Here is a 20,111-nt window from a genome sequence, read left to right as displayed (position 1 = left end):
CAGAAAAGCAATTAAAATATACTTTAATATACCAATTAGGGATAAACCACAAATAACCTATGTCTCAAACACATTTGGAGTGCCAAACTCAACTACGAAAAAACAAATAAAACAGAAAAATGAAAGCAAATACAATATAAAATACTTGGAAACCAATACATAACAAGCTTTGAATCATAATATTTACATAAGCAGACAAGATAATCATAGTATTTCAACAGAACTGTCTTATTTTTGGTGCATCAGATTAAACAAATAGTCTTTTTCTGAAATTTCATACACTTTCCCCTGACTGTACAAGAATGTAAAACATCTATATTCGTTAGGAAATGTAAATAAACCCCTATTTTCTGCAAATGGAATTAAATTACAGTTTCAACAATTGGAAAGGCTTAACCAAGTAATTAATGCATCAGAAAAACCTAATAAGAATTTTTGAAAAAGGTGCTGCAGTGTTCTGCAGCACATGGCAATGCAATCAGTTTTTCTACATGATTTTCCAAGACCTTCCTCTCAATAAATTCTAGTTTAGAAAGATGGACAGAAAAGCACATTTTAAAGTATTTAATTCATAATTTTGGCTTGGTTCATTTTGTTTCAATTCTTATTTTGTGTTGTTACATATGCCAAATTATTTTCATTATTATAAACACCACTATGATTTCAGGGTGCAAAACCGAAGAAATACTCCTGCAAAAAACATGTTTCATTTCATTTTTTTAGAATTTATATGTGTGATTTTATATATATAAGTAGATCTCTGTGGCCACTGTCAAAACCCTTCTAAATTTATACTCCACTGAATGTTCTTGCTGGCAGTAATTATCTTACTGTAACAAATTATCTGTATATAAAATAAAGTACAATTTATTAATAGAAATCAATACTTTAGCACTTCAGAAAAACCTGACACCAATCAGCCACATATTGACAAGAAAAATGCATTTAAGCTCTGCTGTGTTTGGACATAATTTCTTGCCTTCCCACCCTTGCCTCACAATAGGAAGTAAATTCACAAATGTCTCTTTGAATAAGTCCTCTCCCTACCTATTACTTGGATGAACAATCTCCCCTCAGTAGCTGAAAAGAGCCCCAAAGCCAAGGAATTCAATGAAGCAGTTCAAACACTAGCTCTATGGGGTTGTGATACCCAAAATCCAGTAATCACAGTAACTCTCACTCTGCTGTCACTTCCCTGAATTGTCTGGATAGCTCTAGATCGATCCTGTTCTCCCAGTACAAAAACAGTAATTTCAAATGTCTTAAACTGAATAGTAAAGAACCCTCACCAGAGCTCACAGGGTTCCCCTGCTCTCTTCTCAATCTCCAAGTGAAGAAATCCTGTAATTTCTTACAAATTACAAGTTTGACTGTTGTAACTGACCTTTTTTCCTACTTTCTTTCCCTGCATGCTTCCAAAAGAGAACTTCCAAAAGATTGCTCAGGAGCTGGCAGTTTAGCAAACAGACTAGTCAATCAAGTGGGCCAGATCTCCCCGATTGTGAACTTGTGAACTCCAACTTTCACATTTTGAGCGTCAGTGTAAGCTAAAAAATACATGCAGAGTATATGAAGATGCAAGTGCTGATTACTAATACTGGAGAGTCAGCACCCTGACTGAAACAGATCCAGGCATAAAAGTAATTACATCCATTGCTGGATTTCCTTAGATATATTGCCACAGATTTCTCCAGTATATCTAAACTAACCTGAGTGTCCTAAAGAAGTATAAAGTAGTTTGAACATCAATTTATCCAGCATTCTAGGGATAGCCCGTAGGATACAAGATCAGGGCAAGTACATAAAGATACTTTATCGATACGCCAATGTGAGAAGTTATATGACAAATATGACACTCATCTACATGTGCAGCCAGAAGGATCTGGTGAATTACAGATCTGTTAGCCTGACCTCGGTGCCAGGTAAGGTCGTGGAGAAGATCATCTTGAGTGCCACCAAACAGCATATGAAGGAAAACCTCATGTCCATGGGGATCAGGCTCACCCAGTAAAGGTTTATGAAAGGCAGAGTCTGCTTGACCAACAGGATGTCCTTCTACAGCAAAGTGACCTACTTACTGAACAAAAAAAATGTTGTGGATGGTGTCCCCCTTGACTTCAGTAATTGACACCATTTCCCCAGTATTCTCCTGAAGAAACAGGCTGCTCACAGTTTGGACAGGTGCACTTGTTCATTGAATGAAAAACTGGCTGGATGACCAGGCCAGAGAAAGGTGGGGAATGGCATTACATCCAGCTTGTGGCAGGTCACCAGTGGTGTTCCCCAGGCCTCAGTATTGAGGCAGCCCTGTTTAATATCTTTAGCAATAATCTGGATGAAAGGATCAAGGGCATCCTCAGTCAGTTTGTAGATGAGATCATATTGGGCAGGAGTGTTGATCTGCCAAAGGAAGGCTCTGCAAAGGGATCTGGACAGGCTGGATTGCTGGGCCAAGGCAAATGGCATGTATGGGGTTCAGCAAGGAAAAGGGGTGGGTGGTGCCCTTGGGTGACAACAACCCCACTCAGTGGTAGACGCTGGGGCAGCGTGGCTTGGCAAGTTGCCCAGTGAAAAAGGGCCTGGGAGTGCTGGTTAATAGAGGACTGAACATGAAACAGCTGTGTGCCCAAGAAGGCCAATGGCACCCTGGCTTGGATTAAGAATAGCACAGTCAGCAAGACCAGGGGCAGTGACTGCCCCTCTGTAGTCAGCACTGGTAAGGCAACCTCAAATCCTATTTTCAGTTTAGGACCCCTCACTAAAAGAAAGACATCAAGGTGCTGGAACATATCCAGAAAAGAGCAACTGGTGAAGAGTCTGGGGCACAAGTCTGATGAGGAGCAGCTGAGGGAGCTGGGGGTGTTTAGCCTTGAGAAAAGAGGCTCAAGGGTGACCTTATCACTTCTACAACTCCCTGAAAGGGCATTGTAGCCAGGTGGGGGTCAGGCTCTTCTCCCATGTAGCAAGTGACAGAACAAGGATCCAAGTCATGCCAGGTGAGGTTTAGACTGGATATTAGGAAAAAATTTCTTCATGGAAGATTTGTCAAGCATTGGAACAGGATGCCCAAGGAAGCGGATGAGATGTATAGATGTGGTGCATAGGACACGGTTTAGTAACGGACATGCACCTTCTTCACTCTTATTTAGGTACAGGTTTAAAACAAACTTTGGTTTCTTTTACAAACTATAAATGAATGACATTTTAGTCTTCTGCACATCATTATATTCAGTAAGCATCTATTCCTTGATAATTAATCATTCTTCTGAAGCTTTTTTATTAGCTCATGTAACTTATTTCAACCCAAGAGAAGCTAGTATCTCTAGCTATAATTGGTTTTCTCTCTCTGCTTTCCCTATAGCAATATGAAGCACAATCAACCTCCCTTTCAATCCATTTTATGCTTATCTAACAAGTGTTGCAATATGTGACTAATTAATTTAATAATTTATTCTAACATTACAAACACACTCTTAACCAAACAATAGAACTTAGCTTACTGAAATTTGTCAGTCTAAATATTCTATTTGAACATCAAATACCTCTAGTATTAAGCATAGTAAATAGCAAGAGCAGGATTCTATTAGGACTTTAAACATCAAATCTCTCTTCTTTGAATAGTAAGTTAAAGCTTTGCCTATTCTCAGATCAACTAAAATATTCTCACAGATGTTTGTCTCTTAGCAATGGGCCACAAGATGAAGTGAAATCAATGAACTCCATGAATGACATTAAACAGACCTGCACATTTCTCTTGCTCAGTGACTTCATATATTTGCAGGGGAAAAAAAAAAAAAAAGAATATGGTATTTGCTGAACTTTTACCTCACAAAGATATTTAAACCCACACCTGATGGAGCTTGAGTGCTCCACTAGAGGACATTTGTTACACACTCACTGGCACTAGTGCACTATATCTGCCACTGGAAACTTTGCAGTGTATGGCACACCCAGTCTCTGCATGCAGACGAGGCCTCCGGTCTCTCAGGGATGTCATTTTCTGTGCGTGCCCTACTGGCAGTTCTGCTGATTTCCCAATAGCTTCCAAAAGGAAGACTCAGCAGAAGGGAACATTAGGAACAATTCACACATCTTTCTCCCACACAATCATTCTGCTTAAATCACAACAAAACAGGCTACAGGCCAGAAAACTGTTCTGATGATGTAGGAGAACTCACATAATCTTTCCCAGGTGCTTCTGGTCTCTTTTCTGAAAAACTATGTATTTTAGTCACAGAATGGAGAAGGTTTAGTTCATCTGGGAAAGTCAGCAAAAATGAACAACCGGTTGCTAGTATTCATATAATTTATCATGCCCAGAGTCAGTTTTTGCGTGTTGTCAAAGACCTTTAGGAACCAAGGAAATCAGGAACGTCTGTTAAACCAGAGGCAATATACTAAAACCACTGCAAATTGCACACCCTTTCATTAAGAACTTAGAGGCTCATTAGAAAAGCAGCACAGATATTTAAGGAGTAGACTACCAGACACTGAGCTACAGTATCATCCTTCAGGCAAAAGCAACCTCCACTATATTCTATTTATCTCCTCTTGTTACAAAATGTAAATATATCACCAGATAGCTTTTCAAGGGTGTTAAAATGATTAAATAATTAACATTTGAAAGCTGCTGAAGAAAAAAGAAATTCTAAAGATTAGAAGAAGAATTATTAAAGCAAAGAGAACACATCAGGTATCTCCCAAAGCAATAATAGAAAAGTTTATTACTAATAGAAATGCATTTCTATCTTTAAAGATTCTGGTTTATTACTGTATAGAAGGAATTACACAGAACAAACATGAGGCAAACAATCACTGAACTTTCATTTAAGACTTATACATTATGGAAAAAAACCACATTATCTTTTTCGAAACTAGCTCCAAAGGAAAGAAGAGATGGTTTTACAAGTCCTGATGCTCCAACCAGTTAAGTTCAGCTTAGATATAAGATTATTTGCATTGATATCAGAGAGGCTCTTCAGAATCATGCAGACTGGCATATGAACCAATTGCAGGAAATTGGCTTCAGTTATCACCACCCTTCCCTTAAACCACAGTTGTGTAAGTGAACTTCCTGGGTACCCTTTGCAGTGGAGCCACAGAGTTAACAACTGCATAGCATCTGTTAACATATGGTAACACTTTTAGTACCATGAACACACAAAGATAGGGAAAAACCAAGAAATTGCTGCTTGAGCATAATGACTAAATATCATGGAATCATAGAATCATTTAGACTGGAAAAGACTGTTAAGATCAAGTTCAACCATTGCCCAAGCACTGCCAAGTCCACCACTAAACCATGTCCGTAAGTGCCATATCTACACATCTTTTAAATCCCTCCAGAGTTAGTGACTCAGCCACTTCCTTGGGCAGCATGCTGAAATGCTTGACAAACCTTTCCATGAACAATTTTTTCCTAATATTTAACCTAAATGTGCCCTGGCATGACTTGTGGCCTTGTCCTATCACTTGTTACGTGGGAGAAGATAGAAAACCCCACGTGGCCTCCTTTCAGAAAGTTGGAGAGTGCTATAAGGTTTCCTCTGAGCCTCCTTTTCTCCAGGCTAAATGACCCTTGTTCTGTGAGCTGCTCCTCACAGACTTGTTCTCTATACCATTATTCAGTAAAACAACACAGAATGTTTTGTCTTCCTTACTTGTATAAACTTGTAACAATGTGTATCTAAGTCCAAGCATGCTACAAAAATCCTTACACTTTTATTATGTGTATGTTTATGCACAGCAACACACTCTAATTATATTCTTACACTTAGTCAAATAATTGATTTTTTAAAACCGAACGAGTCATGCTTTGGTGGCTGTATAATCAATATCCACAGCAATTTCAGGGAATGTAACAGTTCAGTCCTCTCCAATGCAAACCAGTGAGATACTGAGGGAATAACATGATTTCAAAGTCCCAGTGGACTTCAGCCAAATATGAGTGACAGCTTAAGCCCAAATGTCATAGAATTCCAAAAGGACTGCAGAATTTCTCAAAGAACTACATCAGCTCCTGATTAGATTTACAAAACACAATACTTGGCATGATGATGTGTAAAAAATGAGTCCCTTGATACAATTTTGTCCCAGACATCAGCTGCATGATCCTTTAACATTTACAAACACATGTGAATTAACAGTTACAGTTCTCATCTTTTCGAAAAAAGTTAAGAAGATCCTTTCCACCGTGATGTTATCTGTCACTAATCTATTTCAGCCACCTGCTTAACTGAACACACTTAGAAAGGCACTAGCATGGGAACAGCCCTACTATGCATCTTATCTTATATATAAAAAGTGGTAACTGAAATCAGAATATAGCCCTGTAACATTCTTTTTCTTCTTTGCACATTTATTTCTTTTGAAATGGATAACAATGTAATTGTTTCTTTTATTCAGAATATGAAAGAATTCTAGCTAAAACCTTCACTGACTCACCTACAAGCTTTTTAAGAAAATATGCAAAAAGTCAGCTTCATGCTTTTAGTATCTAAATAAATCAACCAAACTCTGCAAAAGGTTCTCTTGAACACACCTAAAGATGGATGGTTTTGTTCTGCATTTTAAATATGGTGTATGCTTTAAATTATCTGCTATAAATAGTAGAACTGTTTTCCCAGAATCCTGACTTGGGAGCATGAAGTTTTGTAATTTTTTAAGAAAGAGCTGAATAAACAAAGAATACTGAACTCTGACGAGAACAAATCCAAGAGCCATATGCGACAATGCCCGGCAATTCAGTGATGGCAGAAAGCCACGATTTGAAATTAGCTATACTGTATTTAAGTTGTAAAAAAGCATCAAAGATGTAAGAAGCATCAAAGTAGTTAATGCAGTCATGTGGTACATAATAAAAAAATTCAGTCACAGTACCAAACAGTTACTGACCTGGAAAATACAGCAATGAAAAATACCTGTATTTGCTGATAGAAACTGAAGTTCTTTATGTTGCCTTCAAAGGAAAACTACAACCTCCTTCCCATGTAAACACAGTCATATCCTCAAATTTTGAGCAGTTCTGGAGAATGTAGCCTAAGCATCATATCAAATATAACACACATACTGTCAGGAAATTGCAAAATGAGAATTAAAAGAAAAGCCAGTTCTTCAGAGGCACAGCACTTTAAATACCAAGATGTGCATATTGAACCTTTTCTCAGTGGTTGTTACTGTATCATGGCAATATTATAATCACTACAAGCATGCTTACTCCTCAAATATGTCAGTACTTTGCCTCAGAAACTCATGTTCATTTATATAATACCCTACCCAAACTGGAGGTCCTGTTCATGAACTTTCTTAGTTTTAAGCTGATTTTGTAAAAACATAGCCAGTTTTGATGAACTGCAGGATGGAAAAATACTCCAGGTTTTCCATAGCAGAAAACCAGAATGAACTTTTATAATCAAGCACTTATTAAAAAAACCCAAAACACCAGTTTATAGATAGATGATTTTCTACCCAAATGTCAAGACACTAGAAAATTCCTTTATACTGTCTTCTTGGTTCCAGATACCTTTGGAGATTCAAGTGTCTGGAAGAAAAGACTTGTACAGCTATTGGATACATTTTGCTCATTATCTGCAAAGAAATTAACAAAAAAATCTATCCTGTATGTGATAAATACTCCAGGCCATTCTCTTCTTTTTTGTATAACAAATGTATGTATTAAATGTATGGTAACTACTGAAAAAGAAAAATAAATTATTTATTAATTCATAATTGAGCAAACAGAGTATTTTCCTTTTTTTACCATGAGCATGGTAAAGATGGAACAGACAGCCAGAGATGTTGTAGAATCTCCACCTTTGGAGAGAGTCAAAATCCATTCAGAAGAACCTGCTATGGCTGATTTTTTTGAGCAAAAGGTTGGGCTAGATACCTCCAAGCAGTCCCCTCCAACTTCAATTATTCTGTGTTTCTTTGAAGACTATAGTAAGGATACAACAGAAATATAGAAAGCAAGAAGAGCAGCATGTGTTTTTAGATTAAGGTCCAACCTGAAAATAAATCATGCCAGTATTCACAAACTCAAGAAAGCTGAGTTATTCTGAGATTGTGAATTTCCCATGCTTTGATCCCACATAATGTTCCATACAGCAGAAACTGTGAACAAATATTGAAATCCATTACTTCCTTTTAAGCATCACACACTGAAACTTTGAAAAATAGCAGAAAAGAAATTAATAAGTACAAGCAGAACTATTATTAATTAAATACAATTAGTAATTCCAGGAAAGGGAGGCAGCAGCAAGCATCCAGTCTTCTAGAGCGCAATTTAAGATACAATACAGTCTAGTGGAAAATTACAATCAATCCTCTGAAGAGGTTACAAATTCACATTACATAAGCTTTGTGTAGCTAGCAAGTAAAAAAAATCTACTGAAGTTAAAATTGTGATACAGCTAAGAAAAAGAACCAGATGAAAGACAATGAAACTGATTCTGTTCCTTGTACAGAAATAGATTCTGCAAGTAGAACCTGGAAGGGATTTATGTAAAGAATCAAATTAATTACTTTAAGCACCTGAAGCATTTGATTTAATGGAATTTGGATGCAGCTGAGAGTTTATTCACACATATTTATGGTCTTCCTTACAATTCTCCTGAAAGTTTCACGTTAAACCCTAATGAACCTTCACACAGCTGCAGAATACTTTAGTTTCAAACACAGAGAGCAGTTTCTGACTAATCTCTTTTTGAGTTTTTATAATAAAAAAATTCAGAAAATACACATAATTTTTTGCAGTTACCCAGTAGTTCCATTGCATCATCTTCATTGTCAATGTCTTCTTCGGTTACAGATGGAGCTGTGCTTTGAGCAGAATCAAAGGAATCCTGAGAAAGCATGGCAGCCAGCAGTTTCTTATGTTGCTGCTGTTGGTGTTTTAATCCTTTGGTCTTTGGCTCCATTTTTAAGCTGTGAGGGAGGAAAGCATAACTTTCTCTTACTGGTGCCCTCTTCAAAATGCATCACTCATTTCCTGATCATTGGATGTTCTAAGACGTTTTGTGTTTTCAGTTTGTACTTAAAGTTTTGATTGAATCTGGGAAATTTCCCTTTGGCTTTATGTGCAGCAATCATGTCTAAATAAGCTACATGTACAAAGCAACCGAATGTCAATTAGTAATCAGTATTGCTAAGGCACTGATGCACAGCAAAAAGCTGACAACAAGGAACTGGTCCCTTGAGTGTTTTTGATACCATTACCCCACAGGAATAAGGGCTTCATATTTGTAAAAATTTTCCTGATTTGTTGAGTTGTGCCTCTGACCTAAATAACAGCAAATTGGAATTGCACAGATGTTAGAAGGATCTAAGGCAGGACTTGCTACCGTTTGCCATTTCTGATTCCTTACTCTACCAACATAAAACAGAAGGAAGTTCGGTGCCCCACGAGGGACATTTCATGAGCGTACTACCAACATCTCATACTGTCCTTACCGTCTGTTGCAGAAAGACAGAATTGTTGCAAATGTATGATTTTTAGCATAATCAACAATTGTTCATTTCTCCAGCAAAGATAAACACTAATAAGACAAAGTGCACCCTGGGGATGAAGAATGGGCTTTGAGTTTAGGACATCAGGTTATGGATGGGGCCTCTGCAAGCTCTAGTTCATTTCACGCTCTAAGAGATAGGAATATCACAAAAAACCCAAATTCCCCATTGTGTACATACATTGTTCCTGGGGGAAGATTCCCAGGAGCCTTGCTTCTTCTCAGAATTCCTCCAAGAAATTTTTCATGTAGAAAACTACTAACAGTGACTTGGAAATGAGTTTAATCCTATTTTCACGGAGTTCAAATTTCTGAAAGATGAACTTGGTACCAGCAGAATTGCCATCAGCACTTTTCTATGGTCTCTTATCACTCATTAATACCTTGCCTTTCTTCCTTACAGGAGCGACAGAGAGCACTGTAAAGCCAGTGACAAACAAAATCCTTCCTCTGTAGCAATCCAGAACATTCAGGACAAAAAGGTGTCTCTTCATCCACTTGACAAGACATCACTAATACAGCTACCTCAGACTGGCTACATTGTCCTTCCCAGTCAAAGCATTAGTGACACCTGTCCTTTCAGCTGCTCTTTTTTTTTCCCTTTTTTTGAGTTACTGGCCTGGGGTTTCACATATGACATGTCTGCTTCCCTTGCTCATCATCACAGGAATGCATGTTTTTCAGGAGGAAATGGTGACTGTGTCACACCACACCAACGGCACTTACTCTACCAATGATCTGTCAATGTCTACCCCTTTGTATACTTAGGCAGTGTTTCATATATGTACCATTTCCTTATGTTTAGTGACAGGTAAAACAAAACATGCGACCTGGAAATTATTAGTTCTAAGAGTTTACTGTCTTATCCCATAAATCCAATATCAATAACCTACCACTTTTTATAAAAAGTGCTGCTAAATAAAATTTAACAAGATAAAATTTGAAACACTGAATGTGGATTTTTCAAATTGCCCTCTCTTTCATTTGCCAAAATGCAACTTATGCTTACAAAATGTAGCTTAACTATTTAAGGCTACATTAACTATGAAACAGATTACTGAAATACAGATGACAGAGCCAAACTTTCTTTACAACTGATAATGTCACTCTTTTGAGAGCAAAACATACTCTTCCCACTATTTTTAGATGTATTAGTTATTTGCTACATTAAAACTAAATTATTATTACCAAGTACTTGTCTCATGCATTTTCTGTGTAGTTAATTCCAAAACTCTGTTAAAAGCACTTTAATTCGCAGTAACACTAAATCAGACCTTGAAGCAACTGCCAGTTATTAGTGAACTATTATTAAACATTCAGATGAACCTTGACCAACATGGGTCTTTTAGACTTCCATATAGAGTTGGTATCAATTTTAGTATCACCACCATCTTGAAGTTCTGCAACTTTATGATTCCTTTGCAAGACTGCAAACATGATTTTTATAAATGCCATGCAAAAGTGGATGAAATGCTAATGAAGCAAAGAATTATCCCAGACACAAAATCAGTCATCCAAATGTAAATCCATATGCTGCATGTAATTTAGCAGTTACTCATTTCCACTGAAAATCAGTACTCCCACTTAGCAATATATATTTTTCAATAGGCCTTCAGCACTTAATGCACCTAAAAACAGAGATATCACTATCCCCTGAGTCTTTCCTGGCATCAAGTTCCCTACATTCTCTTTATTCACACACCAGGCAACCTGATTTTGTCATGATACTCAAAAAGATTCATCAAATACTATTCTCAAAGCCATTAATCACATTTTTAATTATAGCATTAGCTGTGAGGTTTCTCACAGCTTGTACCACCCTCTACAATGAGAAAAATGTGCTGCTTTGAATCACCTCTGCTGCTCAGAACTAGTGCTCTTTGCTCCCTTCTGGAAATTAGACAGAGATGCTTATTTCTCCTCCTTTCTAATGACAGAAGGGATACAGTATCTTCAGTTTGCTCTGAAACATGGAACAGATCTTTATTCAGTGCCTTTACTAGACTGCTGAATAAGGAAAAAAAGAAACTCAGGCCTGCACAATCAAGCTGCAGTGTCAGTTGCTGACTCCATTTTTTTCCCAGGAACTGCACTGGAGAGACCCAGGGTCTGAGTTGTGTTGGTTCCTGTCCAAGGTCTGGCTGAGGGATCATTACTACACGCTGCTACTTCTTTGAAATAGTAGTGCTGGCAGCTACCCCCATGATAATCTAATTAAATGAAGTATTCATGGATAAAAAATATTCCCAAGACGTGAGGGAACTTAATGAATGCAGTCTGTAAGAGCACAGCTAGTGACACATTAGTTTTGGTGTGACAGGGAGGTGAATTCCAATGTAGAAGGCACATGGAAGAATGTGAAGTGAAGGAATACCTTAGACCTTTTCAAAGGGAACACAGACAGTTTCTGCCTTCTAAAAAAAGGAAGAAAAAGGTGTCTGCTGCAGTCAAAGTACTAGTTATAACAAAGGAGATATGCTATAAGGTTAAGGCAGAAATGTAGGCGTTTAAGCCAATTAACAGAGGCAGTGCAGAAGATTTACAATTAAAAAGTAAAACATAAATCACTTTTAAAGCGTGACTGTATTTAACCTTCCATGACAAACATATCTTTAAATCATGGAAAATGGACTCCTTGTATTATAACCTCTTCCATGGAGCTGAAGCAAAAACTCTTTCAGTCAAGCACAATAAATCTTCAGAAATTATTTACTGCAGAGAACAAAATTTTCTCTTTGAGTAATACTTGTTATTAACACCAAAAAGCTATGATATGAAAGGAAAACTAATTTAGGAAGTCTTGTTAAAAAAAACATAGATACTGTCTGTTTCCTTTGTCAATCTCTCCTTTAAATGAGAAAATGAGATTTATCATGAAAGTGTCAAGAAGATTAATAAATAGCTGCTACCAGCCCTGGAAAGATGTGAGGGTATTAAGTATCTGAATGAAGCTATACATCACAGCATTATTACACAATGGACCCCAACCATGTCAAAATACACTTAGCTCTTACACATGGGAATAAATCCATAGGTTTGCAAATGGCTATTAAGTTAACCATATAGAAAAGCATGAGAAGAAAAAGTCACATATTAATGACTTCTATTTATTCTGCACGTGCCCACACTATGGCATGGGAATTCGAAAGCCCTGCACTCTGCCCTCAGAAATGGAATTTTTGTAACAAAGACAGCTCTGTTTCACAAAATATAAAATTTCTAGGCCAGATCAAAAACCCACCTTCCTCCAGGACTGCTGCTATCCTCACTGTCCCACTGCTCATTTTTATTTCTTGGTATTGGTGGCTGCAGCATCTCAGCAGCCAGAGGGTCTGCATCATTCTCTTCACGGCCAATCCATTCTCCAATCACACGAGGTCTGAGAAGGGGAGTGTTAAAACCTGCTGTGTCCTGAAGAGAAACAAAAATAAAAAATAAACAATGTATTGTTTGTTCTTAATCCTAGATGCAAACAGAGAAAGAAAAGAAAAAAAAATTACAAAGTACAAAACCAATACATTGCATTATCATTTCAGACGGCTACAAAATACCCAGAAACAATGACGGACTAATAAAAAGTTCCCCATTAACAAAATTCCAAGAAATAATTGCGTACCCAGCTGCCCTGATACCTCAAATCACTCATTTGGTTTTTTTATTGCAACTTGAGAGAAATCACTTTTTTTAAAATAAATGCACAACTCTTAAAACCTTCAGTGTATCTGAAGGTTTATAAAAGCAACACTGCTTTTATAAAAAAACCCCAACTAAAAGACTGTTGCAGATTAATAGCATCACTCTTATTTGCATTATGAATTAATGCAAAACTAATAAATACATATGCATTTTGCATTTTAAAAATAACCCTGCTGGGCTTTACATAATGTATCTTTCTATTCTGAAAATGGAATTAACATTTGAATAAAATGTATTTCTGAAACTATTTTTAACCACTTACTTGAGGGCAATAAACTGGACAGGATTACAAGAAGCAAGCAAAATGTAACTGACATATTCAAAAAAATAGCAGTAACTTGCACCATCATATTAGGGCTTTAGATTAAAGAAACAAGTTGTCCTTAAATTGTATGAAAAAGCATTCTGATGTAGTGAGTATCTCTGTTTTCAATTTTACTAGATTGGCTGTAGATAAAGGGTCATGTACAACAGCATGGTCAAACTAAAAACACACCTGTACACCAGAAAAAAAAAATATATAAAATTAAGGGGTAGGAATAATTATTTTTCTTTAATTAAAATGTTTATAGGCTACTAAAGACATTTCAAACACAGTGTGCCTAATTAGGAGAGAGATATTCCTATCCTTTAACGAGTGAAAATTAAAGGAAAGCAAATCCTTGGCTGTTACCTAACTTAGTGCCTCAATAAATATTCCTGCCATAAAAGAATGCTTTCCAAACAAAAAGCATCTGGAAAAGGTACAGCACACTGACAACGTAGCCTAGAAACTGTATTTTCTCTCCTTTCTAAAAACAAACCACTTTCGAAATCTCCTCCTAATTGAAACATACAGTCAAAGCAGTTTGAAGTAAAGGTTGTTACTGAAATGAAAGTAACAAACAAACAAACAAAAGGCTGCTAAGTGTTTTCAATATGAATATATTCACCCTCATCTGGCTAGATGCTGCAATTTTGCTGAGCACAAGAACCTCTTTTTTTGAGAGTCAAATGTAACTCAGGCCCTGGATCTGACTCACCCACCCTTGTCCTTTTGTTTTGCTTTCTGCAATGTGCCTGTGAATGCTTTACCACACTCGACTCCCCATACCTCTGTCCAGATTCGTCCATCACTTGACTAATTCGCTTTTACAACATTTGTTTTCTGCAAGGACCACTGAAAATTGAATCCATGGCTTCAGATGGTTTAGGATACTTAACCACTGGTGTTGGGTTTTTTTAGTGTACTTACAAATATATTCTGTGCATCTATTTAGAGCTGTGGCATAGTCAGCTAATGCAAACTAGATGACAGTCACCTCTGGACCGTCATCTAGTGACAATTAGTGTCACTAGATGACAGTCCTAGACAACACTAGTGTCCAGGGGTGACAATTCTTGTTGCCTTAGAAAAATTATTTCACTGCCCATAATGCCTTCATTACACAAGGTGCTTACATTTGTTTAAATATTAACCATCTGGCCCCTTCTGAGGTTTATTCCTGTTATTCGAGCTATTTTATCTCTTCTCTTTCTCCCTAGGATAATTTCTTAAAATTAATAAAAATTCTTCCTGGAACTAGTTAGTTAGAATAACTTGCACTGTCAATCTTGCTAAAAGCTTTCAGTCCCTTAAATGAAAATGCAAAGCACCTAAGAATTCGCTCATAATTTTTTCCTGACACCACACAAAACAACATATGAATAAGTAAAACATTAATTCTGTGACTGTCCTTGCTACGCTAATTTCTTTGATGGGCATTTTAGGGATAAAGTAGCACTTGCATACTCTACTTAACAGAAATGTAATTTACATTATATAGTCATGCTTTGCCTCACTTTATCACCTTGCTACCCTTTTTGAATTGTGTTAGATTTGTACACTATGGTTTCAGTGACCTAACTGACTGTCCTCCTTTTAAGTATATAAGCAGCCTCAGTGAAAACACCAAATGGAGAATCAGAGACAGCTCTACACAGAACACCAGGATGTTTATTTGGCAGTCTATTTCAAAGGCTGCAAAATATTGATATGAAGTATTCTGTTCTCAAACAAGATTTTATAGTTTTGCTTATTTTTTTAATATAAACTTTAGAATCTTTATTGATTTCCAATTTATATTCACCCATACATAACAGAAGAGATTAACAGTGACATGAGTGTGCACAGAAATATTTTCAGCACAGGCAGGTATTTAAATCTGCACTAAAATGAAGAGGACTATTTTATGGTGTAGTCCAGGTGTCATCCACTTATCCACATCAGTGGCTACCAATCTGACACACTCAAGCTTCCTTTATGTGGAGAAAAGGAAAAGAAGGGAAAGACTGACAGACAGCTGATTCTCCTTTTCAGGTTGGGCTATGTGGTTGCTGGATGCAACCTCTACCCAAGAGTACAACATCTGTGTATCTATTTACTTATGCATCACTTTAAAAGCTCAGTATTCCTATTTTCTGATACGGATTTTGAGGGAATCTCCATAGTGATAAATATTTTGGGATGAGAAGAAATGTGTTTCTTTTTATGACTTAAGAATAATTGTTTCCTTTATTTTATTAATTGTATCCTGTTTTCATTTTTGAATACTACATATAAAAAGAAAGTATGCCCTAGACAGCAAATATTTTTTTTTAATACTGAGGGTCAAAATCCACTATTAATTTTTACATCTTCACTTGGGTCTAACTCTGGTGTCAAATACTTAAGTGTCTCCCATTATTAGTGTTTGAAGTCCCTGAAAGATATCATTGGGAATTCCAGACAAATGTCACAATGTAATGACAGGTCTCACTCTTCACTGCTTTTCTCTAGAGTTTTTTTCAGCCTAGAACTCTGTGAATATCAAAAAAAAGGTGAACATCCTAGCTCTTATTTGTTTACACTAAATCCTTCACATTATGCATGGAAGTTTCCTAAAATCCTCCAAGAGTTTCTGTTTAGTGGCAATGAGGGTCAGTTCACAAATTTGTATTATATTAACTCTGCATTTTAGTTTTAAAATATGTGGCTGACAAGGCATCCCATCTTATTTTCTTTCCTTACACAGTGTACTTGCAGTGCCAGTTTCTGACTTTTCAGTAGCTCCCATGGCCTAGAGACAGAGTTGACAGACTGAATGATCAAGAGAGGCAGAACACCAAGCTCTACATGCCTGAAGTCAATGAAAAAGAAGGTAATCTTTACAATAAATCTATTTTAATTGCAGTAATTTTAGGATTTTTTCGGCTTTTTTTGCAAGGTTACCAGTGAACTCAAATTTTAGATTATGTCAAAATGAAAGAATCCATATTGACTGAAAGACTGATCTTGTGTGCCTGTATTTCTCTATCTCTGTCTTGGACAAAAGGCCTAATTACTGCCAAAAAGCTAATACTTGATAATATTTGACAAGAATCCATTTAAATGAAACACTTTCACAAAAATGATTCAGAGCAAACTGGTTTTCCAAATCCAAATGCTCGAGTAACTAAGCAACTAACTAATTAATTGGATTACTTGGAGGAGGAGTCACATCAATCAACAATGCTGATTAAATACTCCCCTGCAATTAGAGGTTACTGAAACCAGAAAGAAATATTAAAAAAAAAAAGACAATAAAAGATAAAAATAAAGAAACATATGCATGCATTTTCTGTTTTCTCTAGGTTCATAATCCACACCACAGATAAAATAGCATAATTATGGCGTCTGTCATAGTCTTAGTTCCCCCAAATATTCCTGTTCATCAGGAAAATAAAGCAAGGAAGAGCATACAGTAGAGTTTTAGATGTCTCTCATAATATCTATGAGATGCTGATGTTTTAACAGAATCCAGTGCAGAGTTTGGCCATGCTGTTCTAGACTCAAGACATGCACCTGGTGAGTTAAACTGTTATCCAAACCACAGAAGAATGTAATTTCAAAAATTATTCAGTGCTGCCACAGTTTAGATAAGGAAGCTCTAGTATCAGCATGTATTAAAAAATTAAAACTTCACTACATATATACCTGAAAAATAAGCATCATCTGTGAACACATTCAGGTGAAATAGAACCAAATTCTCTTTAATATTAAAACAACTATTATCAGGTTGTCTTCAGCTAATGTTGGCCCAAGATAATACATGTAGAAACAAGTCACAGGAACATATAAAGAATTAGCTTGGGTAAGGGCTCATTCTTAGAAGACAGGATTTCACAGAATGGTCCTGGCCATGCTTATATTCTTAACACAGACTAAATCTTACAGTAATTAAAAATCCTTAAAGGATCAAACAAGAAATAGAAATGAAGTTCACTAAAGATTATGGAGATAAATCACTCTTCTCCAAATTTATGCTGAAAGCCTGTTGAGCAGTACTGCACAAATGATGCATGCTATAGAGTTTAATTGTTTGGGGTTTTATTTATTGTACAAAGAGCTTTTGACTTCAAGAACATTCAGTCTATTAACTGAATATATATAACCTACTTCCAAGTATTATTTTAAAAAAGCCTCCCACCCTCCAGTTTTAAATTATAAAAAAATCAAGTATATAGTAACAAAAAAACCCTGAGTCTGCACTCAAGCTGCATCCTGTGGAAATTCCCCAATTATGTTCTCCATCTCAGTTTTCAGACCTAATTTACAAACTAAATTTAAAAACTGAATTTAAAAAACATTGATGTTTTTCAACAATAAGATATCATAGTTTAAAGAAAACCAACTCAACCAGAAATTATTTGCTAAAATAGATATGTAAGAAGTATGTCATACCAGGCTCTAGTCTAAATTGTCTTTTTCCTCCCTCGAAGAGTATCTTATAGAGGTTTTTCAACAATAAAAATGTAAGAAATTGAGTTCTTCATAAGTATTCTTATATGGGAGGGCTCTAATGGAAAGGCTTTCTAATTGCGCTTACCATCACTTCTGAGCCCAGTTATGGAAACAGTGGGAAGACTTAGGCCATAATTTGGAAATGGCAGCCCAGATGCATTTGACTGCATGGTAACATTTATCAATCTCCCCTAACTGGTCTTCCTTGCAGAACACAGGGAAAGTATTTTATATGCACTTGTGTCAGAAGGAGTTGTGTCCTCATTTTACCAGCAGAAATGGAAGTTATTTAAAAAAAAAAAAAAAAGTGTTCTATATTAGGATTATTCCTGTGTCTTATATACCTTTTGAACTCATTTTCCTGACAGCAATGGTTTCTGACACCAAGAACACAATGTAAGTTTCTTGGCACTAGAAGCACATTGCTGCTCACTGCTGAGAATAGGGAAGAAAAATTGGTTGTTTCCCTAAGTACTTAAATAAACCTACCTTGATTGCTCTTTCAGTGTAGAATTTATTACACCTAGAACTAAAATGCATGTTAGTTGTGTACGGTATCAAAAATGGCCAGAACAGAAGAGACCATTTTTGCATTTAGCAAGGAGGCAAAGACTGATCTTTATGCCTTGTGCATTCCTGAGTAAACCTGGGCAGCAAAAATAATTTATAAATATTCTCACAAATCATATCTGGGAATGCAGAATTCAATTTCATAAATAAAAGGCATTCAAGGCTAAATGTTTCCAAAAGCACACAAAGTAATCCAACAAACTATATTAAGCAAAGATGGTGTCAAGATCAGAAGTATTTCCATGGTCTCATTAAGAATCTCTTAAATTCAGTGGCTTTTTTTTTTCCCTACTTGACAGCTCATCCTTGGCTAAGATCTTAATGTATCCACATATACTGTACTTACCCATATAGCTTTCCATACCCAAACTTCCTCTGACTCCAAGAGAACAGACACGTTCTCAATGTATGCCAGGACAGTGGCATGTGCCTTATCATAAACATCTGTTTCTTTGTACTGTTCATTACACATCTTTTATCAGTCTTACCTTATCGAGTTCATCAGAAATAGCAATGCCTGAAAACAAAACAGATAAAAAAAAAGATTTTGAAAAATGCTTTTTTTACATGTCTTTTATTGTGGTAAGTAAAAGTAAGGTTGAATCTGAAAACTATACATACTGTTCTCTGCATGCTGCTGTACCATACAATATATCATATTTTGTTCCATCAGTGAAATTGCCTGGAAACAATACACTCTTCATTTTCCTCAGTTGCAATATTATCAAAATGACTTTTCAAAAAAACTATGAAAATGAAAATGGCAGATGTGCCAATAAAGTGACAACAATTTGAGCATATTTCTATCTGCTTTCTAAAATCAAATCAGCACTATCAGATTTACCAATGGACACATTATTATGCAAATCTCACCCAGACCAGCATGCATAACACATTATGCTGCAATTACAGGGAAATATGGACATTTCTCTTCTCTCTTTCTTCACAATACAAAGTGGAAACGATCCTATAAAACCAGGTGGAACTTCAGAGAATAAAGTAAAATTTCTCAATACAATGCGAAATCTTTCCTAAATCCTCTGAACAAGAACTTGTATATTTGCTCATCTTTTCTACAGATGCCTGCCCAAGGCTTCCCTATACTTTCTTCCATCATATCATGTTTCAGTTATTTCTATTCTGTAGCATTTTAAATATGCAGAGTTGGTCTCAGAATTTTTAACTTTTTACAAACATCAGCATATCACAAGGAGTGCTCAAGTCATCATACATATAATGCTACCATGTTGAAAATTCTGATAGATTGGAAGCAAGCAACTCCTAGATTCTTATGAGATTTAATAAGAAACATTACCAGATGAGAACATCAAAAATCAAAGAAAAACTTCTTTAGTGGTGAAAAAAAGTGAGTATTTTCTCTCCCATACATAGGAAGAAGACACACTTGAAAATTGCTTTCTAACTCATCATGTAATCAAGACACCCTCTTTCATGAAACGCAAGAGATGATGTTGCAAAATACGTATTATCTGCTGAGTATAGAGTTTCTAAAATCACAACAAAGAGTGCACCATTTTAAGATAATATATAAGCATATA

At 36.2% G+C, this 20,111-nt stretch overlaps 1 protein-coding gene across 1 annotated transcript in view; it reads right to left on the bottom strand.

The window, feature by feature from the left end:
* Positions 1-20,111, bottom strand: part of C1H8orf34 (chromosome 1 C8orf34 homolog) — a 148,558-nt gene that overhangs the window by 81,789 nt on the left and 46,658 nt on the right. The window contains exons 5-7 of the mRNA XM_066332160.1: positions 19,041-19,069; positions 12,748-12,917; positions 8,759-8,925 (exon numbers count right to left, since the gene is read on the bottom strand). Coding sequence (XP_066188257.1) covers positions 8,759-8,925; positions 12,748-12,917; positions 19,041-19,069 — 366 coding nt within the window. The remainder of the gene's footprint in view (positions 1-8,758; positions 8,926-12,747; positions 12,918-19,040; positions 19,070-20,111) is intronic.

The sequence above is a fragment of the Sylvia atricapilla genome, chromosome 1 (genome assembly GCF_009819655.1).
Source record: "Sylvia atricapilla isolate bSylAtr1 chromosome 1, bSylAtr1.pri, whole genome shotgun sequence".
In the NCBI taxonomy this organism is placed as follows: Eukaryota; Metazoa; Chordata; class Aves; order Passeriformes; family Sylviidae; genus Sylvia; species Sylvia atricapilla.
This window is presented reverse-complemented; position numbering and strand designations above follow the sequence as displayed.